Source organism: Chelonoidis abingdonii, chromosome 2 (genome assembly GCF_003597395.2).
Source record: "Chelonoidis abingdonii isolate Lonesome George chromosome 2, CheloAbing_2.0, whole genome shotgun sequence".
Taxonomy (NCBI): domain Eukaryota; kingdom Metazoa; phylum Chordata; order Testudines; family Testudinidae; genus Chelonoidis; species Chelonoidis abingdonii.
In genome coordinates, this window is record NC_133770.1 from 160516367 (window position 1) to 160543187 (window position 26821).

General features: G+C 44.7%; 1 protein-coding gene across 4 annotated transcripts in view; it reads right to left on the reverse strand.

The window, feature by feature from the left end:
* Nucleotides 1-8063: 8063 nt before the first annotated feature.
* SLC25A37 (solute carrier family 25 member 37) overlaps nt 8064-26821 on the reverse strand; it is a 32952-nt gene continuing 14194 nt past the window's right edge. For 3 of the 4 annotated variants that reach the window (XM_032782494.2, XM_032782497.2, XM_032782496.2), the window contains exons 2-4: nt 17673-17901; nt 15072-15128; nt 8064-13305 (exon numbers count right to left, since the gene is read on the reverse strand). In XM_032782494.2, coding sequence (XP_032638385.1) covers nt 12785-13305; nt 15072-15128; nt 17673-17901 — 807 coding nt within the window. In that variant the 3' untranslated portion in view covers nt 8064-12784. Of the gene's footprint in view, nt 13306-15071; nt 15129-17672; nt 17902-18451; nt 18552-26821 lie in introns of those variants that run through there. The other variant, XM_032782495.2, reaches the window with a different exon arrangement.

Consider the following 26821-nt stretch of genomic DNA (forward strand, 5'->3'; position numbering starts at 1 on the left):
TTAAGGGGAGGATATACAGGACCTCAGAAACCCACTGATTCCGGGGGACAACTAATAAAAGAACAGGGACCGGAGTGCGGTCAAAGGGTCATAAGAACAGAGCCTGACGGGGACACCGAGCAGAGAACCCCGGACAGCGCCCACTGCTCTTCGAAGGCATCAAGGGAGCCAGTGGACGCCGCCCAGAGGAACTCTGCCCGGATCCGTGAATGGACTAAGGATTGGAAACAAGCCCCACAGTCACCGGAGTCTCCATCGACCAAACCTCCTTTCCCTGGTTGCGTAGATGGCCATTTTAGCCAGGGCGAGGAGGAGGTTGACCAGGAGGTCCCGCAACTTTGTGGGGCCACGGATAGGGAGTGCATAAAGGAGGAGGTGAGGGGAAAAGTGCAACCAGAAACGCAACAGGATATTGCTGAGGAGCTGGTATAGGGGCTGAAACCTGGCACACTCTAAATAAATGTGTGCCAGGGTCTCCCTCATGCCGCAGAAGGGGCAGGTGTCTGGGACAGGGGTAAACCGCGCCAAATACACGCCCATGCTCACGGCCCCATGAAGGAGCTGCCAACTGATATCCCCGGCAGGCCTCGGGACCAGGGTAGAGTATAGGCTGGCCCACTGGGGCTCCTCACCCTCCAGAGGTGGCAGGAGGTCCCGCAACTTTGTGTCGGGGCGGGACATGAGGGTGAGGAAGTGAAGGGTGTGGAGCATGAGCATGTAGAGATGCTTCCTTGGCGCGGTTTGGAAGCGGACCGGCTGCAGGTCATGCAGCTGGATTGTGGATAAGGGGTAGGGGGTCCGGTCGGGTCCACCGGGCAGGGGCCCGATGAAAAGGTCCGGAGGACTTGGGGTGGGGGGTGGACGGGGCGTGCCCTCTCGCAGGACCCGGTCGAGGCAGGCCCAAACAGCGGGCGGCAAATCAGCCTCCACCTCCTGTCGTACGCGCTGGGGAGTGCAAGGTCTGGAGAGCCCCATGCGCTGAGCGAGCGTCAGGGGATCCAGCCAGTCTCCCCAGGTCGTAGTCCAGGAGGTCTCCAACCCTGGTAGCTTCCACCAGGACCAACCTCTGGCGCACCACAGGGGACTCCACCACCTGCACAGGGAGCTGGGGATTGTGTAGCAGGAGCTCCGCGAGGACATCTGCCCTCTCGGTGGCCGCCATGGACCTGGTCATGAAGAACAGCTTCCAGGTCTGGAGGAGGTCCTGGTAGAAGACCGGCAGCCCGGAGATGTGACGTGCTTCTTGGCCCCCCTCTTTTTCTCCAGGGCGTAGAAGTGGGAGCTGCAATCCATCTCCCAAAGGAGGCGGATGCAGGATCGAACAAAGGCACCCCGGGCCCGATGGTCTTCGAGGACCCGGACCTCCTCCCGTTTCTCCTGGCACGCTCCGCAAAAGGATGGATCCTCGGGGCTGGCGGCCAGATGCCTCTCCAGCTCTAAGACCTCCCGTTCCAACTGCCCTATCGCCGCATTCCTCCGGCGGCTGGCACCCCGGCTGTAGTCACGGCAGGAGAGCCGGACGCACACCTTCCCCACATCCCACCACCGCCGCGCCGAGGGAAAGGCATGCTGCTGCCCTTGCCAGGCCAGCCAGAACTCCCGGAAGGACGCCACGAAGCCCACAACCTCCAGCAAGCTGTTGTTAAAATGCCAATAGGCCGGCCCCGGCCTCTCTGCATAGAGACCGTCACGGTGACGAGGTGGTGATCCGAAAAAGGGGCCGGCCAGACGCTGGAGGACTGGGCCCGTGAAAGATGGAAAAGTGACAAATAGATGCAGTCCAACTGGGAGTGGCACGACCGATGGGCTCCCACCCGGACATAGGGTATCCCTCGGTGGTGCGGGGCAACCGAGTTCCTTCCCGGGCGGGGTATCCCTCGGTGTTGCATCTCTCAACACCGAGGCTGCCTTACCTGCGGTTGAGCCTGAGCCCGGCGTCACTGGGGACCCCCTCCCTACCCCTCAAACCCCTGCGCTTGGCCATGAGGAGGAGCTCCAGGTCCTCAAGGACCATCGGGCCCAGGGCGCCTTTGTTCGATCCCGCATCCGCCTCCTCCAGGAGATGGATCGTGGCTCCCGCTTCTTCTACGCCCTGGAGAAAAGGAGGGGGGCCAAGAAGCACGTCACCTGCCTTCTGGCAGAGGATGGCACCCCCCTCACGGATCCGGCGGAGATGTGCGAGAGGGCTCGGACCTTCTATGCACACCTTTTCTCCCCGGAGCCGACCGATCCTGCCACTCGCAGAGTGCTCTGGCACGGGCTCCCGACGGTCAGCGGGGGCAACTGGGACCAGCAGCAGCAGCAACCCTGGTGGCCAGGCAGGAAGGACCCCTCACGGGTGGTAACAGTGGTGGTGGTTGTGGAGGGGGTCCAGGCTTCTCCCTCCAGAGGTGGAGGAGTGGAGACTGGCCAGCAAGGCCCCGCCCCGCACGCAGCAGCAGCAGCAGTGGCAGCAGCAGACCAAGAAGGGCACACTCCAGCCAGCAACAACAGCAGTCCAGGAAGGGAGAAGGAGCTCCAGCCAGCAGGGCAGCCAGAGAAGGGGAAACGCTCCAGCCAGCAGGGCAGCCCAAGCAGACAGAGCACTCCCGGTAGCAGGGTGGTGACCCAGCTCCTGTCCTGCAGGGCTTGAAACAGCCCTGGGGGAAGGTTGTGGCTGGGAGCAGCTCTAAAAGCTGGGCTGCTTGGGGAAGCTGTGGCAGCTGGGCCACACCCTAATCAGGCCACAGCTGGCCTGTATAAAAAGGCCAGGGAAGCCAGAAGCAAACACTCTCCCTCTGCCTGTAGGGAGCTAGAGGTGGGGTACCTGAGTGGAACAGGGCTAGGAAGCTCCAGCCTGGAAAGCCCCAGATTGTGGCCTAGCATTAGGCTAACAGGTACTGGGGGCTGCAGAGGGCTGCCCAGGGGTAGGCCAAGGCAACAGGTCCAAACCCAACCTTGCCAGTGATGAGTAGGCAGATACTGCAGTCTGCCCCAGGGCATGGTGACTAGACAATGACTGGCAGTAGCCTTATACTTAGGTGAGGTGGAGATAGTGGGTGTGGTTTTCCTGGGGAGGGGAGACCATAAGAGAAAGGGGTTACTGTCAGAGGCAGCACCCCAGCTAACAGGGCACCGGGTCTGGGAGGGACACAGGGGCCAAGCAGTAGTGGATCAAGTGCCTGTGGAGTGTGCTCCAGGCTGGAAATTGAGCTAATCCCCTGAGAGACCAGCAGGAAGTGCCGCAGAGGTGAGTCTGCATGCTTACAGATGCATCTACACTGCAGCTGAGGAGTGTGATTTCCTGCCTGTGTAGACAGACTCAAGCACTCAAAACAGTAGCGTGTGCGTTAAGGCACTGATGACAGCTCAGGCTGCCCCCTCTGCTGCACCATTCATGCTGCCCTTTTGAAGCACACTAGCTCAAGCTGAACTAGCCCAAGCCTGTCTAGCTTGGCTGGGAATTGCACCTCCCAGCCCCAGTGTAGATGTGTCCTATAAATGTACATTTGCCAGTGTTCTTAACACTTGCTTCCCCATGCACAAACTGGTGAGATTGCAGATGCTTGCTAGCAATTAATCTGTCTTTCTTAGTGGTTTATACTGCAGCTCATTGTCACACTGAGTACCTTCAATATACAAATCAATAGCTAAATGCATAGAAGACTTCATGACAGGCCAAAAGATAGCAGTAATCTTCACATAGTATATTCTGTATTTTCAACTGTGTACATCAGAACTGAAGTCAGACCTTGACTTGGTGTGTTTTTTGCATTACAAATGTGAGACATTTGGTGGGGAGGAGAGAATTAGTGTCTTTCAAAGAACTCTGCATGCGACAAAATATTAATTTTTAGGTCTTGGGTATATCTCCTCATTGCAGCAGGGTGCACTGGGAGATTCACACCTTGTATTGCTGGAATATGCATACCCTCAGGATTAGCATCCATTTCAAACCTGTCATATTCTAGGCAAAACTGAAAGGAAACACATTACCCTTGTTCTCCTCGTCAGCATTATATGAGATGGTTCCCAGGTGAATCTCTCAGAGAAGCTAAGCTGTAGCCCTGCAGGCTGGAGTTTGGGCTTACACTAAAGAAATGTACAGTCCCCACTGGGAAGAAGGATGGATATGTTTAAAATGTATCTCAAGATAAGTCTAGTTAACTTATTTGTCTTCCTACATTTGGAGCAAGGACTGTGCCACCCTGCAAAGCTGACTTTTGCTAGAGAAGATGGACAGAAGAACAGGTGCCACTGACAATGCAGGAAAAAAGTAGGTCATCAGAACTCAAGACAATTTGGACAGGCCATGAGGGTTACTTCTGCAAAACATGACATGGGCTCCTTTCTTGCTTTTAGCACCAACACCTTGGGTTTAGGTCTCATTTGAAGACAGTTCCTCCAGCAGACCAGACTGGCACCGTAAGTGGTCATCATTTCAACACTGAATCAGAGGATACAGCATCCCCTTTACTGATCTACTAATATCCTCTTTGCTGGGTGCTTTGGAAGTCTCCCATCCAAGTACTGACCCACTCCATTAAAATGGAATGAGGCAAATTCAAAACCACTGAAGTGGAGCACTTGTTCACACAGTGCCCAATTTGTACAACTCATTGGTCACTGTCAGAGGTAGGAGACTGGACTGTGGTTTGATCCAGTATGGCCATTCCTACGTTCTGCTACCAGCCTAGTTAGTTTTGCATGATCTGATGAAATGACACAATCAACCAGAATGCTAAACCCTAGTCATACATTCTTAAAGTTATAGCTTAACCTTGATCTGTATATACACAAATCTATGTCAATAGGAGTTTTGCCTGGGAAGCAGCCATCTTGCATGCATTTCCAATGGATTCTGAAATAGCTTCAGGACCAAAAACAAAGCTGCATTTGTGTCCAAAGGGATTTTGTATCAGTTTATTTGTAATTTTTATTTCATAATAGTAGTGTCACTCTGCAGTCAGTACATTTCTAAGGATTAGTGCAGTCTTTGGGTACTTAGTCATTCTGCCTTCCAACAGTCCTGGAAGCAAGGTGTAAGCCAAAAATCATTGCCTATAGTACCTTGGTAGGTTGGGATAGGCTCACATGACAAGAGTCAGCCAGGGTACACTGTGCACACATCACTTGAAAGGTCTCTAGGAACAAGAATGATCTTTCAGCTTATTTGCAGAGGATGGCAAAGAAAGCCAGGTGTGCCTACCTGCCTAGCCAGCCCTGGCCTAAGGAGGAAGGATGGTTGTGGAGAGGGCCAAGGACTTAATATCAGGGATCTATTCCTAGCTCTATCCCAGACTCAGGGTATGGCTACACTTGATGGCAGCGCTTTGAAGTGTGAGTGTGGTCGGAACGCCAGCGCTGGGAGAGAGCTCTCCCAGCGCTGCACGTAAACCACATCCTCTACGGGTGTAGCGTGCTGTGCTGGGAGCCGCACTCCCAGCGCTGCCGCACTGATTACACTCAGGCTTTACAGCACTGCATCTTGCAGCGCTCAGGGAGGTGTTTTTTCACACCCCTGAGCGCAAAAGTTGCAGCGCGGTAAAGTGCCAGTGTAGCCAAGCCCTCACTGCCACCCAGAAATCTGAAGGTTTCCCTGCACATGCAAAATGTGCTCAGCTGTTATTCCAGCTGCAGGACCAATGGAGATTTTCATCTCAGAGCTCTAAGGAAGTTGAAGGGCACTCACAGAACAGTGTAGCGTACTAGCTCTAAACACTTTAGCTCTGTGTAGCTCAAAAGTTTCTCTTTCACCAACAGAAGTTGGTCCAATAAAATATATTACCTCATCCACCTTGCGTCTAAGAAAGTTTGAGACTGAACTGCTCTCTTTCGACACGTAAGCAACTTGAAACCAAGAATGACAGCAAGATGCGACCTTGTGGCAAACAATAGGAGCTTAAAAGCTCCTGTCTCTTATCTAGCGGAACAGCAAGTTACACTGTAGATTTAATAACCTTAATTTTAGGGTGGGGGAGCCTGGTAATAACTGGTGGGTTTTTTCCTAAAAGATGCACCTCTTGAATAGATGTGAATATAAGAAAATCCCAGCTTTCATTTCAGAAGGAAGTTGTTAGCCCTCAGAGTGGCAAAAGCTTGCTCAGAAACCAGAAGGCAAACCCCCCAAGGTGTGTGTGTTTTAAGAGGCCCCCTTGCTTTTGGGACTCTAGACTCATTATTTTTGGGCAGCAGCAGCTGTCAATACCAATTTTACTTCCAAAATAAAGATCAAAACAGGAATAATTTCCACTTGCATTGTATAGTTTGTAATTTACTATAATACCAGGACAATAGGATTTGGCAATTCTGAATGTACAAATTAGGGACAGAACCCTGTTCCATATAATTTCAAGTTGGCTAAAATCAACCTGGTTTAGGAGTTTAACTCCAAGTATTACTGGTGTTACTTTGAAAAGGGGCAGTAGAGGAAATCTCATGAAGAAAGGAATGGTGCAAGAAGCAAGAAGGTAGACCTGGGCAGCAATTCTCCTGGCAAAAGATCATCTGTGCACCTGATTCATTGCTGTCCTCCATCTTGTGCAGTAATTTCTTCCAGGGCAAGCTGGTTATACAGTGTTGCCCAATCAAACTAGCAGTTTTATCAGTTTTATTTTGGAGAAAAAAGGAAAGTTCCAACATTCCATTTCAACATTTTCAGAATGAAATTTGTTATTTTGAAAGAAGGAAGCAAAAACTTTCTAAAATTGTTAATTTTTACTCATATTCCAGATTGTTTAAATCAACAAAGTTTTGGAGTTTTCATTCCTAATCAGAAGAATCTTCCATAAAAACTCTGTCTATAACAGGCTTCCTTTTAGCTAGCGAAGCATTTTAAATTCCACTTTGGGAAGAAAAACAAACAAGTTTTGCTACAGCAACAAGCCAGCCAAAAATTGCAGAGCTTTTGGACTTCTGATTCTCCCAAGCTAACCCATTCCTAGCAGGAATGTTTCAACAAATGCCTCCTGGACTAGGAATTATAGCCACTGAAATGGTAGTCCTGGATTTGCAGTAGAGGTGTCTAGTGGATTGTAACTCAACTTTTAAATACCATGACAAAGTATTTTTACCTTGAGGTTTAATGGGAAAGGGATGACAGCCAGGTGAAATCTCACCCTTTCCCTCCCAGCCTTGCACCTCCTTCCACCGAGACCCTTCCAGCCCTCTTCTCTAGGTATCCCATCCCAACAAGCGCTAGAAGGCACCATCCCTCCAAGGAACCAAGAGCCCTCATGCTCCTTGCCCATCTCACCTTCCTGCTCTGCTTACAGATGCCAGGATGAGGTTTCTTCATTTCACTATGAGCCACAGTCTATCACTACTGTGTTTCCGCTGGTTCCCGACCAGGACAAGTTATGGGGGCACTTGTAGATCAGTGATTCAAGCAAGTAGTGCATGTTGGGACTGGCTCAAGTGTCCTGTGCTGTCCTCATCTTTCAGTAGCTTAACTCCCCCGCCATCCACCCCTCTTCCCAAAGAGCCCCTGGGACCCAGCCAGTGCCTTAAGGATTTACTATCTAAGGGTTACTATACAACATTCCACAAATGTCTTCTTCCATAAGAACTGCAAGATTGCTACCGATAGGGACAATTTTTACCCACCAGCTGATCTGTGCCAAGTCATCCTATGTTAATTACTTCTCTGCTCCGGCCCATGTGGGTGTGATGCCTTGTCTAGGGTTGTTTTTTTTTTGTTTTGTTTTGTTTTTTTTTTTTTTTTTTTACACACTTCCATGACCTTAGTATCTGATGTCCTTACAATCTTGGATATATTTATCCTCAACACTCGGGTGAGGTAGCCAAGGGCCACTGTGACTATTTTACAGATATGGAATAGAGGCACAGATAAGCTAAATTGACTTGCCCAAAGGTCACAAAGGAAGTTTGTGGCACAGAAGGGGAATGAACCTGCTTCTCCCAAATGACAGGCCAGCACCCCTAGCCACTGGAGCATCTTTCCATGCTCAGGGAAAGAACTGCCATTTACAGTGTTTGCCTAATGCCTGGCACAACAGAGTATTGAGGCTTCCAGGTGCGACCACCATATAAAAGTTAAATTAAAACAAAATCAAGCATGAGTCTGAAGGACAAAGATCAAATAATTTTTATTTCCTTGAGCTCCAGTGTTATAACTGTAGCAGCATTTCAGAAGCCAAACTTTCTGCATTAAATACGTTTGTATTCTCTTCAAAAAATTTACAATGTCGAATTAAAAAAAGCAGGAACTGCAATTTTAAAACATCAACTTAAAAATCTTAACACATCCTCTCCCTTAAAAAAACATGTGCGTTTGTTGCAGCCACAAAGCAGCAGTACATCTGTTTCACATACAAAGTGTGTTTTAAAATGTCAACTGAATGTTATTTGCAGAATAGAAAATACTGACTGTGCGTTTGTTGCAACCTACATGAGATGCAGCCTAACATGGCTTTGGTGGGGATCCTTTAAATTGGAGATCCAGCAGGTAAATATTGGAGTTGATGAACAAGAGTTAAATTTTAATGAAGTCCTGCAAAAAACGAAACTGGATAAGGTTCCAAGAAGTCTCCATTCCAAGTTAAAGTTATTGGTCCATGTTTGATTACATAATACAGAATATTGCCCAGGGTTAAGGGGCTAGGTTTTCAAATGCTCACTACACACATTTTCCAAATAACTTAAGCCCTAAGTAAGTGGCTAGATTCTTGTAAGCACTCAGCAAATGGGAGATCCCACTAGAACAGTCTGATTTTCAGGAAGGATCAGCACCTGCTGTGCAAGCTAGAAGAAAAAAGGAGCTTGCTTCTTCTATTGGTACGAAAACAGAAACTCAACTCTTCTGAAAGAGTTTGGCACCAACTTTAGGCACTGAGCACTTTGCAAATCTGGCCCTTCGTATCTGATCTTGCACCACGAGAACAATGTAAGCTTTCTAGTGGCCTCCAAGGACATAGGATCAGGCTCTATTCGCAGGTTGGCCAGGGTGAAGTCATCAAAAGGGGTAAAAGCGAAGAAGTCAATAGAAGGGAAGTGTTTGCCAGAATTCATGCAAGTTGCTACAGAGTTTAAGAGGTTGACTTCTACAGCTAAAGAAAGTTCACGCTGGAAACAGGCTGTTCGAGCTGGTCTTATTCTAAGGGAAGAAACTTAGTTCAATTAGCATCAAACCCGAGTCACAATGAATTATATAAAAAACAAGTCATGCTCCAAGAAGGGTCTAAACAAGGCATTTGAGACAGCGGGAGCGCCACATGATTTTCCAGAGGAATTTTGCCCTGCAATATTAGAGAGTTTTCTTTCTAGCTACCAGCTCTACAACCTCTCCCAGGACTGTGAATGTGAAGCTGGGCTCTGGCTTGCTTCATCAGCACAAAAGGTTGAGATACATGAGCCAGGAGCAAATCCCAGCTCACTCTCACATCACTATATCCTCTCTGGAGTAACAGTAGTGAAAATTTTACCAGATAACTGAATAGGTGCAAACCCTCCCTTATTCTGTTGAACAAGATGGTGATACTTAGAAATTTTTAAAGGGGCCTGAACAAGTGACATACCCACCTCCATTTGAATCTGGACACCCAAGCATCATCAACATTCCCCTCACTACAGAGATTACTATTTTTGCAGCTGGATGGTATGGAGAGGAAGGTCCGTGGACTATAAAGTTTACTTGTTATTATACCATCATTGAAATACTGCAATCTAAATGTTTACTAGTTTCTAAATACCGCACACACTTCAATGACTTTCAAGTGCTAAGAACTGAGGAATACTTCTTGAATGTTGCTTGTCCCTTAAACGGTCACCTATCAGATTAATACAAAAAGTCTTCTCCTTGAAGTCTGATCTAACCAAGCTTAAAAGCCTTCACGGAAGACTGAGGCCTACATTACAGAAAGTTTACCTCGCCTGCATTTTGGCTGGTTTGTGTCGAACCCATACCTGATTTGTATTCAGCATATTCTTAACAAGATTCTTCCATACACTGAGCATGTCCCCAGCTCCACTCACTTTTCATTAAAAGGGATGAGATTTTTTCAAAGTAACCTATCCTTTGAATACCTCAGGCTAAAAACCCTGCCAAGCTTGCATCTGCTTTCACACCAAGCTCATGGTACAAAGATGAGCATGAAAGCTTTCTAGTGTCAATACCATGCTTAGAATAGGCTGAGGTTACAAATTCTGCACTTTGAAAAAGCTAAATAAAAACTAAGCTTATTAAAAAAAAAAAGGGGGGGAAGTTAATTGAATGTAAGGGATAGCAAATAGACGTGAAAAGAATGTTTCACAATTCCTTGTCATTTGTAAAGAAAAATTTACACAAGTTGCATGTACATTCACTAGAGAAGTATTTCTTGTAGTGATTTACCTTCCCCAAATAAATATTGGTCAACCAAACTTAGTGTAATGCAAGAATAAGATCACATGAAAGCCACCATACAGAGAAGGACCTGACTGCCAGTTTGTCTCACTCAAGCCTTAATGAAATTCCCCAGTTTGATGGTGACTTTTCATTATTAGATAGATACAGACTAAGCTGTACTTGAAATGAAAAACTCCATGTTAAAAAATTAAATGCAAATGTTAGACATGGTAAAGCTTGATCATCTCATTCAGGTGAGCAGAAAAATGTAAGTCACTGGTACAAGGTGCACAATCAAGACTTAATTTGGGGTTAGAAGAATGCCACCTTCAAATCTAGTCAACTTGAAAAGGTAGCGTCAGGTCCTATATGTTCTCCCAGGCCCTCAGCCAGCTTTTGGATCATAGTTTTCCTTTAAAAAGGGTTCTTCCACATTGTTTGGTTTTTTTGTACGGGTTTTTCACATAGCAAACAAACAAAAAAACAGGAGAAACAGCAAAAATGATCTTATACAAAGTTGTCAAATGCAAAAAACAAGCAAATAGAGAAATACTGTCTGCTGCAGTATCAGTTTTAGGAATGTTTAAATGTTTGTTGTTTCACTAGTAGGTGGACAGTTCTCAGGTAGAATCAACCTTTTCACACTGATTGCCCTTCAAAGGGGATGGGGTTACTATTCTGTTACATTTCTAAAACCAGAAAAATCCTGCTAGGTCTTTCATTGATTGTAATGTTAGCCACCTAGTCCCAACAGGTGGACAACTGGCTATTAGTTAATAAATTCAGCATCTATAGTTCAGCAACAAGTTCAGCTTTTGCTCTTTAGACCAACAAAAGCTTTTCAATCTTCTACAATATTACTGCACCTAAATTAGATAACTTGGATCAAACATTAGACATTTAAAATTCAGACCCTATATTTGCGACAGTGGTCGGTTTAATTTGGGGAGCGCAGTCAAAGGTTTTCCTTGCCTCAAGCCCAGGACCTATACTTTGTAAACATTGGATTCAACATCACGTTGTAAGAAGATGAGATATAGAGTGTTTGAGAATTTCAAGTCCAGACTGCCCTATAAAAAAAAAAAAAAAAAAAAAAGCCCACAAAAAAAAAAAAAAGAACTGAAGGTCAGATGTGCTTTTTTGAACGCAAGAGTTCTTTTCTACAGAAGCACAAAATAAAGCATAGGATTTCATAGCAGCAAACAAAGTCCCCAAAGGACTAAAATCCACTCAACTTTAGGTTTTAGGACACTTCATTTATACATACCAATTGGACAACAAACAGCTGCTGTTTGTTGGCTTTGCTTTACAAAAAAGGTTTTGATTCTGCTGTTCTCCTGTTCAAGGTTTCACTTTCCAAGGGCTTATTTTGCATTGTGATTGACAGTTTCCTTGTGGTCAGTATGCAACTCTTACAATTCAAGATGAGTTGTCTTACAGAACTGTAAACCGATACTCTGCTCCTGCACACTTTTATGCACAAGAGTAACGTTCTGCATGTAAGCAATCATGAGTCCTGCACAGTTACTCATATGTAAGCAGGAGCGAGGCGTTAGTGGAAAATAAGATTATGAATAAATAAGAGCAATGAAACCTATTCTCTATTAGAACACCACAAAAATGTACCTTTAAAATAAGTTTGCCAAAAATGCTCATCTTTCAAGTACAATCATAAGTCAGCTATGGGAGTAACAATTAAACTAAGGTTTTTCAAGAGCAACCACAGATTTTCGCTGCCCAACTTGAGATCCCTTAAACAGACCATTTTCAGAAAGCATATGCTCAACCCTTTCTAAAAGTCGGGCCCTTTTAAGGTGTCAAGTGGATGCCATAAAACTGGAGGCAGCTTACCTACATATAAATGAAAATCCTGGCCACTGTTTTGGGTTAAATGCTATGATTAAAGCCATTCTGGCTAAACAAAAATAAATGCTTTGGTTCTTACATGTCATGATGGAAGCATTCAGTTTGTTTGTTTTTTTTAACAGCTCAACTTCCAGCTGTAATATTATTAAAACAAAATTCCTACATAGAAAAATAAAGGATAAACATTATCCACCTATTTTATATTATATCATATATAAAAGTTTGTTTAGTGACAGGATATTTAATTTCTTTGCTATAAAATATCTCACAATACCATTTTTTTCCCCCCTGGTGCAGTCCAAGTTTTCTGGTGAAGTGGTAACACTACATCTTAGAGCTTATCCAGAGGAAAAAAAAAATATCAGTAATTTCACTTCTCTAAAGCTATAAATATATTTTAAAAAGTCTTCAGATTCTAGCAAAGAGGGTGCCAAATTTCTCCAATGACCACTTAATTCCCCTCACCCCCAATGACAGAACAGTGAAATTCAATTGTGAATCCACAAGAAATCTTGCATGTTTCACAACATGAGCGAATCCCTCAGAGTTTATACAAATGTCATCTGAACCTTAGGCTCGCTCTAGTCAAGTCTTTCAATAAGGAGCTCTTTTTTCCAGCTTGTGCTTCGTAAGGAAGTACTTAAAGAATTCATACACTGACCACGCAATGGCAGTTGAAGGCATCTGGTAAATGACACGAGCCTGCACCCCTCGGAAATACCCGGGGATACCACCCAGGTGATAAACTGTCCTGAAAGCATTGGCCATTCCTGAGAGGTGCCCACTGATGTTCACCGAACTCAAGGCCATGTTTTCCTGAGTGTTTAGCAACGTCTTGCAGACGTCAAGGGGTGTGGTGGCAGCAGCAGCCACAGCTCCCGCGATGGCACCAGAGAGGACATGCGAGCGGGGGTTGTATTGCCGGCGCGGGTTGATTTGCTCCTGCATGAACTCATATGTGATGAAGTGAATGGCTTGGAAGGGGACGTTCATGGTGAGCTGTGTGGTATAACTCCGGTAGAAGGCAGCCAGTCCTTCAGTCCTATGCACTGTCCGTATGCACTCCAAGACTGTTTTGTAGGGGGAGTTGTACATCTGCATTCGCTGCTTCACCACTGATTCAGGAGCGGTCGCGGGAGGTCATGCGGCCCCAGATGGGATAGATAGGCAGCCAATGGGATAAAAGATAAACAAGTTAGACACAAATTCTTTTGTAATTAACATCCCAACCTTGAGCTATACTCTCAATTCATGTACATTGCAAACCCTCCATATACCAGTGGAGAGCACCTTAAGTGGATAATACTGTATATACAAGATACAGATGCTTCTAAGTGATAATCATCCTATATAGCTACACACTTCACCCTTTCATAGAGCTTTCCCACACCAGATAGAACTCTCAATTCCTCAGTAAGGCAAAAGATAATTTTAGAGATGACAGAGATAAATTAAGAGGCTGATCCTGCTTCTTTAGAAGTCAGTTGCAAAACTCACCATAGCACCACCCGTTACAGCTATGGAAGTACAATTGTGTTAAGTGACTTGGTCCAAGGCTGTAGAGACTCAGTGACAGAGCTAAGAGCGCAACTCACAAGCGCCTGGCTTGTGTTCCCAGGCTCTAATTAGCCACTAGGATGTTGCCTCTTCAAAGAATGTTTTGAACCAACGACAAAGCAGATTGAAAACTAGAAATTCCAAACATTTCTATTTTGGGGGGAAGGAAAAAAGAAAATTTGTGAGTTTCTGCAACAAAAAAAAATTCTCCAGTTTAAATATAGTGAAATCTGATACTATAAATATTTTTCCCTTAAGGAAAAGTTTTACTTAAAGTGTACATTAAGAACCCTCATCATTTTCCACAAAGCACTTAGATATCTAACACATGAAGGCCGCAGCATACCAAGAAAATACACTTCAGCAGCTGATAAACATGCAGTAGTGAATGTTAAGTCACACAGAGTGAAATAAGGAGTGCTGGGACACTTTAGGTAGATAATGTCTGTTTGCTTGCAAATCCAAGAGTGCATTTTGCATGCAACACTGCAAGTTATGGGCTCTGGCCAGTAGTTACTCTGCAAGTGATCTATTGTGCAGGTGAGAAACTCAAAAGACTCTGGAACTCTGGAGTGACATCATGGCCCCACTGACTCCAATGGAACTAGAATTTCACCCCAGAAGTCTTCCCATCAGTTTGAAAAGGATGCACAGCAAGGAACACCATGCAGAAACCAACAGGTGTTCTACTCAAGTATATACATAGTATGCTCAGCACCATAGCATGAGGGTTTTAAATATCAAGTACCATGCTTAGAAAATGAATAATTACCAATAAAACTTCCTTAGAATTTCCCCAAGATGATATTTGCCTTCAGAATGGTACCAACCCAGTTAACCCAATGAATGCTGCTCATGGGTATAATTTCCACCTAAGCCTGGATGACATATTTGCAGCACACATTGGTTTTTATTTTTCTGATCTCTGGCTACATTTTTTTTTTTTTTAACTAAATAAGAGGCTATACATTTAGGGAGGCTTTTAAAAAACAAAACAAAACACACCAACAAGAGCCAGAATATTTTGCTCTTCAATAGTTGGCTTAGAGAAGCGGATAAAAATGTCAACAGTCAAATGCAGGATCTATTTTATTCCTCAGTATATGTGAGGAGAAAATGTGCTCAGAATCCACGCAACTGAGAAGTTCTATCAATTTCAACTGAAGTGATCAGAGTTTCCTTGCACAAGCTTACCGTGGCCCTTAGCCCACAGTCAGTGGAAAAAAAGAGTAGTTGTTACATACTACTCAACTGGTGCGTTTCCAAGCAACTTACTTTCTTCCCCCAATTCAACTCCACTTCCACATACAGTAAAAGACATTACCTTCAGCTGGATTCATTACTGCATCATGGAGCAATGTGGCCATGCTCCCAGCTATCCCTGCAAAACAGAAGAGTTCCCTTCACAATACAATTCTGGACAGCTTCTGTAGGTTAACCTAGACCAGTGTTAAGTCACAATTCTAGTCAGGCAGTGCATAAAGTTATGCAACAGCCTCAGCTCCCACAGTATATTCTCAAATTAACAGTCCTGAGCTCTTCATGGAAACCATGAGAAAATCCATCCATAGAATGGGCTGGAAGGGACATCTGCTACAACTTAATGTGCCTGTGACTGGAGCTGGGTCAATATGATAAGTCATGTAGTCGATCCTGTTTCCCTATGACAGAATGGATGCAGGCTTCGCTTATGCTAGCAAACTACACCAGTTTAACTAGATCAGTGTAAAAATATCCAAGCTACACTGATATAAGCAAGGTTAACACTGGTTTAAATGTGTTTTTAACCAAGAGTTTGCATCAACTTACCTAGACTGATTTTTAAAAAGTTAACTTGTTTAATGTACTCTTTGGTGTATTTAAGGCCTTACAGATTCCTTAATTAGCACTGGTAGATGAGCTTCACTTCAAGCCTAGATAGATTTCCAGAGCCTTCCTAAGCCAATTTCTCCATTGCCTGAATGGCTTTTCTAGTCAGTTCTCCTCATCCTCACTATTTAACTTAAATTTCCACTGCTGCTACTGAAAGCTTGTACAGTTTCAGCAAATAAATGTCAGAAATAAGAGCACATGACTTTAAAGGTGTAGTTAAGGAAAAAAATACTTTTAAGTCTCAGCCTATACTTAAGTGTTAATGGCATGGCAATGTCTGTTAAGGGTGTGTGTGTGTGGCGGGGGGAACATTCCTAAAGAACATAGGTATGCCAATAGAACCCTCTAGTGTGGGCACAGCTATACCGGTACAGTTTATGATGGTCACAGGAACCTGCATAAGCTATTCTGGTATAAGCATTTTTATACTAATAAGCGTCCAAACTAGACGGTTTTGTTAATATAGCTAAATTGGCAAAACCCACTGTGTACTGAAGGCCTTTTGTCAAGCAATTTAATGAAAGATCTAGTGCAGATCTGCTCTGCTGCATCAAGTTTAAACAGAAATGACAGATGCAACTGGCAATCAGTGACTGCTTTGAGAACTGCATGGAAACCCAAGAAACCCTACATCAGCACAGTAAGATCAAAGCCCTGAGTTTTTTAAACTACAAAGGCATTCACCACGCTGCTATCGTGGGGGATATTTAAGTGTTACAAGCGTCCGTCATAACTGAACCTTGGTCCATCTGGAAATGGAACGTTCGACATAGTGTTCAGTTTCAAGCCCATCTCAAAATTAATCACATGTTATGACAATAGGGTGGGACTCAAGCTCTCTCAGGTTAAGGCCAGGAGGGACTATCATGGTCTTCTAGCCTGACCTGCTTAACAGGCCACAGGATTTCACCAAGTGATTCCTGCATCCAGTCTGTAACTTCTGATGGAGACAGAGCATTCTTCCCAGAGTTTGCAGTGTGGCCGAAATTATTTTTGGTAGAACGATGATGACATTCTGGTGGCCAGCAGTACCTCAGTCAGAGACACTGTCTGACCAAGTAAGCTGCTGTGCATTAAAATGGTAAACTATTACGTTCTGAATACTGCAACTGGGCTGTAATTAAAAAAAAACAAAAAACAAAAAACAGACACGCACACACCAGCATCCCCTTTTAAGAAGTCGCTTCCCATATAAGTTCTAATAAGCCATTTCTGTTTCTCTTACCCAGTAGGAGAAAGATGAAACCCACTCAAAGCAGAAGCCTACAAACAGGAAAGCTTGTTCCAAACTCAATCTGTTTTCTATGGGAACGTCTAAACAGCTGGGAGATGTAATTCCAAGCTCAGATATACAGACGTGCCTGTGCCGCTCCGGCTAGTGCACTATAAATTGTGTATGGCTGTGATGACCCAGGTGGCGACTGGGGCTAGCCGAGCAAGTAGGTACCTTAGCCTTGGATGGGGTTGTATTCAGGTAGCTAGCTTGAGTCGCCGTCCATGCCACTGCTACCACACTACTATTTTTGGTGCACTAGCTCAATCAGAGCTAGCATGTGTAATGTCAACCTGAGTTGGGAATCTCACCATCCAGCTGCAGTGCAGATATACCCTACGTTGCAATTCTTGAGTGTTATGTTTGGTGAGCCCTAACACAGCAAAGTCCCACAGTGCCAACTAACATTCTCTAGAGGCCGGATATTCTGAGCAGCTCAGTGACTACATAAAGCACCAAAGGAAGGGGTCAGCTTTTCAAGAAGAGCTCGGCATGGTGGATGCAGAGCATTTTTGGATGCCTGGCTGTAAATGTCCTAATGGAACCTGCTGGCTGCCGAGCACTTGGAAACTTGGAAGTAGGTTTTGCATCTCATATTTCTCCACCGCCCCCAAATACATGTACACTTCAAGAGTCTATGCGAGACCAGGCTGAATGCAACAAATCAAAGCCAGTGTCCAGTTCTTCCCAAAGCACCAGAGTAGACAAGGATACCAAGCCACTTTAAGAGCAGGAAGCAGGCAAGAGACAGGCTATTAATTGCAAACAACTGCAAAATACCATTGGCCAGGTGGCTATTTCCTCCATGGTGAATAATGTCACTTAAAGTCCTTTTCATTTTTTCATAGCAGGCAAAATACATTGCATGGGCAGGGCCAGCCCCCAGCATGGTGACATTAATTCCTCGTAAAGGCCTCCAGAAGCCTTCAGTGTGAATAATCTTCTTCAGGGCCCCATACACACTCTTGTACTGGGCTTTGGGATCTGGCTGCAAACTCTGCATTCGGGTCTGTAAGAAGAGGAAGAGGACTTTAATTAGCGGTCTTCAAAAGAACAAGGTGTAACAGTCGTGCTAAAGTGCTGCAAAGCCCCTGTGAGCCAATGTACGCTTTCCTGGTTAGAGATGTGAACAATTCTGTTCAGCGGAGCTCTGACATCTCCAAAGTGTGCCATATTAATCCTTAGCCCGCAATACGAAGAAAATCTAAAAACAAACATTTAGCAAGTACCAAAGACACGCTCAGTGCCATACAGAAGCTGTGAAGCCCAGTTTAGAAACTGAGAAGGCACACGCTCCAGTCTGTGTCACACAATCCATCACAGACATTTAAAAATTCCAGAAGACACCATGATGCCTTTGCTTATACTAACATCCAGACAAGGACTTCTCTGTTAAGTCCTTAGCAGCTGCAGCTTGTTAAAGAACTGCAGTCCCCAAGGGTAACAGACACACAGCTTCCCCATCTCCACCTTTCCTTCCCTCTGTGGTAGGGAACTCAAGCAGGCAGCAGATTTCTTATGATGAAGGGTGCCCAAGAAACAATTTGTGCAATGCATACCAATGCTGCAGACATTCCACCATCATGCCAGCAGGGGCTGCTACAGCCTAAGCCCTTGGGGCTCTTTCACAAAAGAGAAGTGCATCTCTGTTGGCACAGAGCCCAGGAACCAGTCTCTTCCCAAGTTTTAAGACAATGGAACATATTCACTCTATTAGGCCAGCTAGACTATATTGCATTATGTCCAAAACTCCATAGTGACCAAGTGTTTAAAATATGCTCAGCATGACGAGGTTGGGAGTTTATAATTCAGTGGTCATATAGTCAAAGCATGAACATACAAGTGGGGTGAGTTAGACAGCAAGTTTGCCAGTTTCCCCACTAAGGGAGTTCGGGTTGAGCAAGGCATGAAGGATTGAAATGCCTTTAATTTGTTCTTGTTATAACGCATATGCCATTTCCCCATTCCACCTCTCAGCCTGGTTTTACTGATTCTTTGGTCATTTCCTGGCAGATACTGTTTATCAAGGCAATTAAACCTGATCTAGAGAATCACGTGTAGCAGAAATTACTGTAAAAGTAAATTCTCCAACAGGGTTGGGGAAAACAGGGTTTGTGCAACTCTTTAAGCTGTGTGTGTGTGTGTGTGTGTGTGTGTAAAAACTTCCATATTTTCCTCTCCTCTTCTGCAGGGTGAGGACTCTCCTACATAAATGCTCACAGAATTATTTCAACCTCAACTGCCACCTACAACAGCACAGAGTGCTTTGTAATTAGTGACAAGCCTGTAACATACCATGCCTCTAAAACACAGTCACATTTTTGTCAGCCCCCCAAAAAATGTAATTTGAGAATGTTGTCAAAAGGTGAGGCCACCTGGAACAGCAAAGAGGCTTTCCATTTTGTAAGCAAGAAAAGCAGATCTCTAGAGAAGCCTAGTTTATCTAGATGAGAAGTGACTGGTAAGCAGTGCTACACAGGGACAGCAGACGACAGAACTGTGGCCCTACAGGATCCATTTTTTGACCACTTAATGAGAAGGTTCTACAGAAGTTTATTCACATTTCTAACAGACAGCAGACGTCATATCTCCTTAATCTCACTAGCAGAGTTTTCCAGTGCTGCTGCTTTCCTCTGACAGGCCATTTAATAAGACAACATACCACAGTGTCTGTTTTGACCAGAGGACACATGATCTGGATGTTGAGGAACGCCTTTGATTCAGAACAGTCAATGGAAAGTATTACAGCTATAGAGTAAGTGCTTGGCTACTCAATGAAGTCATTATTAAAGCTTTTGAAAAACAAACAAACAAACAAAAAACAGAATACCTTCTCTCACATCCAAGACTTTAGGGCCTCAGCTCTGCAAACACTTTAGTATCTGAGGCTGTGTCTACACTGCCAATTGAACAACAAAACTTTTGTTGTTCATGGGTGCTTAAAAAAGTGCCCCCCCCCCCCCAAATACAAAAGCTTTGTTGTGGCAAGTGGCAGTGTAAATGGCTCATTGTTGGCAGGAGCGCTCTCCTGTCAACCCCGCTCACAGGGGCTGGAAGTATTTTGTTGGCGAAAGTGCCAACAAACAGCATTTACACTGCCCAACTTTTAGTGACATGGCCATGTCGCTAAAAGCTGTGTGGTGTAAACAAAGCTCGAGTAACTAGGAATAAAACTGAAAAGGTTGTTATAAAAGAGATTAATTTTTTATTACCCCACCTTTGTCCAGCTCAGCTCTCGTAGACACAGAAGATAACCATTAAAAAGGTCAGAAAAGGTCTAACAGCCTCCACTATAATACCAAGTAAGTTTATACCTTGCTTTGGTAGATGTAGGGATCTGAAAAGTATTTTAGTGCATTCTGCTTGAGACACAATCAGACCACACAGTACCATCACAGACTAATACTACATCTTCTGTTCTACAAAGACTGCATAAGACATACCCTGATGTGAGCACTCCTGTACTCATTTTAACCTCCCTCCAAATATGGAACTGCTCACTTGCACAAAGCTAGGCCTGATCTGCACCTAAAACTTAGGTCAGCCAACTAGGCAGAGGTCAGGGCATGAAAAATTCACCCCTGAGAGACGTAATAAAGCCAACCTAGGTCCCTGAATAGATACCTCTAGGTCGATAGATGGAAGAGTTCTTCTATCAACCCAGCTACTGCTTCGAGGGGGCAGATTGACTATAGTGATGGAAAAAACCCTCAGTTGTGGTAGCAAGCGCCTACACTACAGCAGCATAGCTGCAGGGCTGCATTGTAGCACTGACAGTAGAGAGACAGCCTACCTCATATACGTGTTTGCAAGCTCAGGGCCTTGGACAATCCCTGCATTAAGAAATATGGTACTGCTACTATAAAGTACCAAGGCAATATCTACGATTGACACAAGTGTAACAATATTGCATCCGTCTTTGAATTCATGGTTTTAAAACACAGCTATTTTAGAGTGTCACAGGCGAGACTAAACTGAGGCGTAAGAGCTACACTCATCAGGGAATGGCTCATAAGGTCAGAGTAAAGGCGAAGTTGTAGTATTAGTCTGAAAATAGAAGGGTTTCTATTGTACCTAAAGCAGAATGCATTGCAAGTGTACTTACAAGATGATTTGCAGTGCTATGAGCAAGAGGTCAAAGCTTTCCTGCTCAAAATGCATAGGTAATAACAGCCTGGAAGCCAGTGATAAGCAGAAAATGATTATTAAAAAAGTTTCCATCTACTGTATCCATTAGATCCAGAAAAAGCAGCTATTAGCTTAGACATTTTCAACCACTAATCACTCCTTTGCCACATTTTACTCCTGGACGTGAATGCTTTACTAATACCCGAGAACATCCGTTTACCTACCTCATAGACGACTCAATGTAAACTGTCCACGCTGTCAAAGCAACTGAGTGGGGAAGAAAACCCAGGCATCCCAATTCTCAGTCCCTTACTCTAACCACTAAAGAACACTACTTCAATTCCACTGGCCAGAGCCATCAAGGGCAGTATCAGGGATTATTTAGCAATTTAAATGCATCTCCTGGCCTGGCATTACATCTAGGTGCTAAGTGTCAGACTGCATGAGCCACCCCATGTCCCTGCTTACCCACATAATACCCAAATAGAATTGCAGGCTGTAAATCTGTTTTTTGCCAACCCTGTACAGTAAACCCAACTTAGACAGAACTACCGATTAAAGAAAGGTACAAGGCACAAGAAGCGAGTTCCCTGCACATTGTTTTATTTGCAGCAACTCCCCCCCTTAAAAAAAAACCAAAAAAACAAACCACCACCACCACATATATTTGTTAATGGACAGATGCTAATTTACACCTTGTAGTTTTAGTCAATGTCCTTCCACAACATTCTCCTTTCTGCACACCATCAAGAAGATGGTGTATCTAAGTTTATCTATAGCCCCTAGGGCTGCAGAATCCAAGGCCTGGCCTACACTACGCGTTTCAACCGATTTTAGCAGCGTTAAACCAATTTAACACTGCACCCGTCCACGCAATGAGGCCCTTTATATCGATATAAAAGGCTCTTTAAACCGGTTTCTGTACTCCTCCCCGATGAGAGGAGTAGCGCTGAAATCGGTATTACCATATCAGATTAGGGTTAGTGTGGCCGCAAATCGACGGGATCAACCTCCGGGCGGTATCCCACAGTGCACCATTGTGACTGCTCTGGACAGCAATCCGAACTCAGATGCACTGGCCAGGTAGACAGGAAAAGCCCCACAAACTTTTGAATTTCATTTCCTGTTTGCCCAGTGTAGAGCTCTGATCAGCACAGGTGACCACGCAGAGCTCATCAGCACAGGTAACAATGCATGGATCGTACGGGAGATACTGGATCTGATCGCTGTATGGGAGACAAATCTGTTCTATCAGAGCTCCGTTACAGAAGACGAAATGAGAAAGCATTTGAAAAAAATCTCCAGGCTATGATAGACAGAGTCCACAGCACAGTGCTGTGTGACAAGCGTAACGGAAAGCCAAAGAATCAAATGGACGCTCATGGAGGGAGGGAGGGGGGGACTGAGGACTCCAGCTATCCCACAGTCCCCGCAGTCTCCGAAAAGCATTTGCATTCTTGGCTGAGCTCCCAATGCCTGTAGGGTCAAACACATTGTCCCTGGGTGGTTCAGGGTATATGTCGTCAATTTACCCCCCTCCCCCCCCCCCGTGAAAGAAAAGGGAAAAAAAATCGTTTCTTGACTTTTTTTTCAATGTCACCGTATGTCTACTGCATGCTGCTGGTAGACGGGGTGCTGCGGCAATGAACAGCAGCATCCTCTCCCCTCCTTCCCCGGGTGGCAGATGGTACAGTACAAATGGACTGATATCCGTCATCATCAGCCCGTGAGTGCTCCTGGCTGGCCTCAGGTGAGGTCGGCGGGGGCGCCTGGGTAAAAATAGGAATGACTCCCGTCATTCCCGGCAGATGGTACAGAACGGCTGGTAACCGTCCTCATCATAGCAACTGGGGGCTGAGTCCATCAGCCCCCCCCTTTCATGTCTAAAGAAAAGATTCTGTACTGCCTGGACTATCATAGCAGCGGGATGCTGGGCTCCTCTCCCTCCACCATTTAATGTCCTGCCTGGACTATCATAGCAGCTGGAGGCCTGCCTCCCCCTCATTTTATCTCACTAAAAAAAGTCAGTGTTTCTTATTCCTGCATTCTTTATTACTTCATCACACAAATGGGGGGACACTGCAATGGTAGCCCAGGAAGGTTGGGGAGGAGGGAAGCAACGGTGGGGTTGTTGCAGGGGCACCCCCTAGAATGGCATGCAGCTCATCATTTCTGCGGATCTGACACGGAGCGGCTGTGCTCTCTGGTTCTCTGATACACCACTGGTTCTCTAGTACACTTGCCCCATATTCTAGGCAGGGCTCACTATTTTTAGATACCATAAAGGAGGGATTGACTTGGGGAGTCATCCCCATTTTTGTCATTGCGCCCCCGGCCGACCTCAGCCAGGGGCACCCATGACAGCAGCAGACGGTATAGAACGACTGATAACCGTCTCTATCTTGCAAAGGCAAATGAATGCTGCTGTGTAGCACTGCAGTACCACCTCTGTTAGCAACATCCAGTAGACATACTGTGACAGTAAAAAAAAGCTGAACGGGTTCCATGGTTGCTGTGTTACGGCGTCTGCCAGGGCAATCCAGGGAAAAAGGGCGCGAAATGATTGTCTGCCGTTGCTTTCACGGAGATAGGAATGAGTGACGACATTTACCCAGAATCACCTGCGACACTGTTTTTGCACCATCATGCATTGGGGTCTCCACCCAGAATTCCAATGGGCGGGGGAGACTGCGGGAACTATGGGATAGCTACCCACAGTGCAACGCTCCAGAAATCGATGCTAGCCTCGGACCATGGATACACACCACTGAATTAATGTGCTTAGTGTGGCCATGTGCACTCGACTTTATACAATCTGTTTTACAAAACCAGTTTATGTAAAATCGGAATAATCCTGTAGTGTAGACATACCCCAAATGTCTCAATCATTGAAGTGTTTGTCCTCACCACCTCAGCAGACAGGGAAGTGTTAGCCCCATTTTACCGACAGGGAACCAGAGCAGGAAAAAACTAAATGTCTTGCGCAAGGCCGGGCCGAGGCCGCAGCAGAGCCAGGAATTAAATCCAGATCTCTCAAGTGCCTTAACCACAAGACTACGCTTCCTCCCTGGCCATGTGTCATCATATGCTCTAAAGCAGTCACATGGGGAACAGATTACCTAATTTAAAAAAAAATAAAATAAAATAATCAGAGTTTAGGCAGCAAGCCTTTAATGATACTATAAAACACGCCTTTATTATATAAGCCAACACTTCGCACCATAATCAGTCGAATCCAAAGGTAAAGAAAAAGAAAGGGCTTAAGCATCTAGTTACAAAGCATGTCAGAACTTCCCCTGCTTACTGCAAAAGCATCTAGAATTCAGCTAGCCTTTTGCCTGTTATAAAACAATGGTTACTTTGACCCTCCCTAAGACTCGCTGGGCACAGGAGGGTGCTAATTCTGTCAAGTGGAAAACCTGAATTCCTGAATGAACGCCAAAAAACAGAGGAAGTTCGGCTAAAGTCCAAATAAATAAAATAAAATAAAATAAAAACAAAAACCTACTACTAGGTGGTAGTCTATGACTCAGGTGCAGGATCATGAACCAAAGCACAGTAAGCGTTACACAAGTTTCCCTCCCCAGACTGTTTCTGAAGTTTAATCAAGTTCCTTTAACAACCCCATACCAAACTGTATTCACTGCTCTAATTGAGAAGCGCTGGGTTTTTTTTTTATTTATTTAAAAAGGTGGGGGGTGGAGAAATCAAACAAAAAAAATCAAAAAGAACAAGGAGTACTTGTGGCACCTTAGACACTAACAAATTTATTTGAGCATAAATGTGTTAGTCTCTAAGGTGCCACAAGTACTCGTTCTTTTTTGCTGATGCAGACTAACACGGCTACCACTCCGAAAACAAACAAAGACAACCTAAAGATTTAATGGGGAAAGTAAAGTAAATTAACCAGTGTCTTAATGAGGCCGGGGGAGGGCGAGGTATCATGATTTCTGTCAAAGAGGCTTCACGCCACCATTGACTTGACACGAGGAATAGCCACCCTCCAGTCTATTTTGGAATCATGTTAGTTGATTTTAAACATCTGCCCTGACAAGTCACGAAGGGCCATCTATGTAAGGGACACTAGGTGGCAGTTGCTCTAATTGTAAACACAGGACTGGGCTCAAGATTCCTGGGTTATGCTCCCAAGCTCAACGGGCAACCTTGGGAAAGCAATTTTCCCTTCCCTGTGCCTCAGTTTTCAAATACCCATCTTAAAATATATTTAGCTGCCTTTGTAAAGTGCTTTTAGAGCTATTTAAATACAAGTAATAACTATGTTCCAAGAGAAAATTCACAGAATCTAATCTTGTATTTATAGAAATTCTTTAAAAATAATCAAAATTACTATTTAAAAAAAACAAGAAACAAAAAAACCTTTCCCTGAAGGTTATGCAACCCAAACATTGCTCCATTGGGCTAGTGTATTACTGCCACGATCCATGTAATATGACATTTTCACTTTCTGTTCCTGTCATTTCTTCAGCATCCAAGCAAGTTCAAAAGGAAAGTCAGAAGCCAAATTGATGAGACTCTCTTTAAAAAAAACTTAGTTTTAATGACTAGGGACTTAACAGGCACAGTAATTTATTAAAAATCTCCAATGGCTTTACCCTGCCCCATCTCAGAGTTTTAATTGCTATGATTGTCAGTGCATACAAATGCCATTTGAGGCCCCAGATCCTGCAAACACACATGCTTAGCTTGACTCAGGCTAGGTCTACGCTTAAATTTCAGCAGTAATGTCTGTTAGGAGTGTGATTTGTGTGACATTTTTATAACAGCAAAGCCCCAGTGCAGCCACTTATACCAGGGGGGAAAAAGCACTTTTCCAGCTTATTTTGTTCAGGGAACTGTTGCCAGCAAGGGTTCTTTTGCAGGTATAGCTTATAAACTGTGTCTACACATAGGTGTTGCTGGAACAGCAACACCAGCAAACCTTTTCTAGTGCAGACCAGGCCTCACAAGCAGTCCTGAAAGTTGCCTACTTGGGAAAACCGACCAGAACACCTAATGCAGAACAGACTGTTCCAGAATAGTTTCCCATGTAGACACTATTCCAGAACCAAGGTGATTTTATTGCAGAACAACTATTCTGCTTTGTGAGCGAGTCAATTATTCCAGAATAAAAGTTCATTAAGGGGAGCTATTTTGGAATATTTATTCTGCAATAATTTATTCCACAACAGCTCTTCTGGTCAATTTCCTCATTCAGACACGCCCTCAATAAAGTCAATGGGAGTAATGACTATTTAAAATGAAGTATGCACACAAACGTTGCTGGATCAGGGCCTTAGACCACAGCTATTACTGACATCCAGGCTCAGTTGTTTTGATATTCACTGGGCCAGATTTGTTTTATAAATTTTAGATCACTCAAACAGTACATCCAGAGTCTTGGCTGAAAACCAGGGAAGCCTGATTAGTTAAACCCCGTGCCAAACAAAAGCATGAAAAGACAACTCAGTTTTCAAAGGCAACCAATCATCGGCACTAATGAAAACATGTGACTGCACACAAAGCACTAAAGGAATTTTGAAATACCTCTGTGCCACACCCTCTGTAGTCTCACAGGTTCACAAGCATGCAGCTCCTGTCCGCTCTTTTTGCACAGGCTAGAACATTTTTTGTCCAATCCAGAATTTTAAAAGGAATTAATGTTTACTCATAAACAAAACAACGTTATCAGTAAAGAGCAACAGAAAGTCCTGTGCAGGGGCGGCTCCAGGCCCCAGTACGCCAAGCGCATGCTTGGAGCAGCATGCCATGGGAAGCGCTCTGCCGGTCACCGAGAAGGCAGC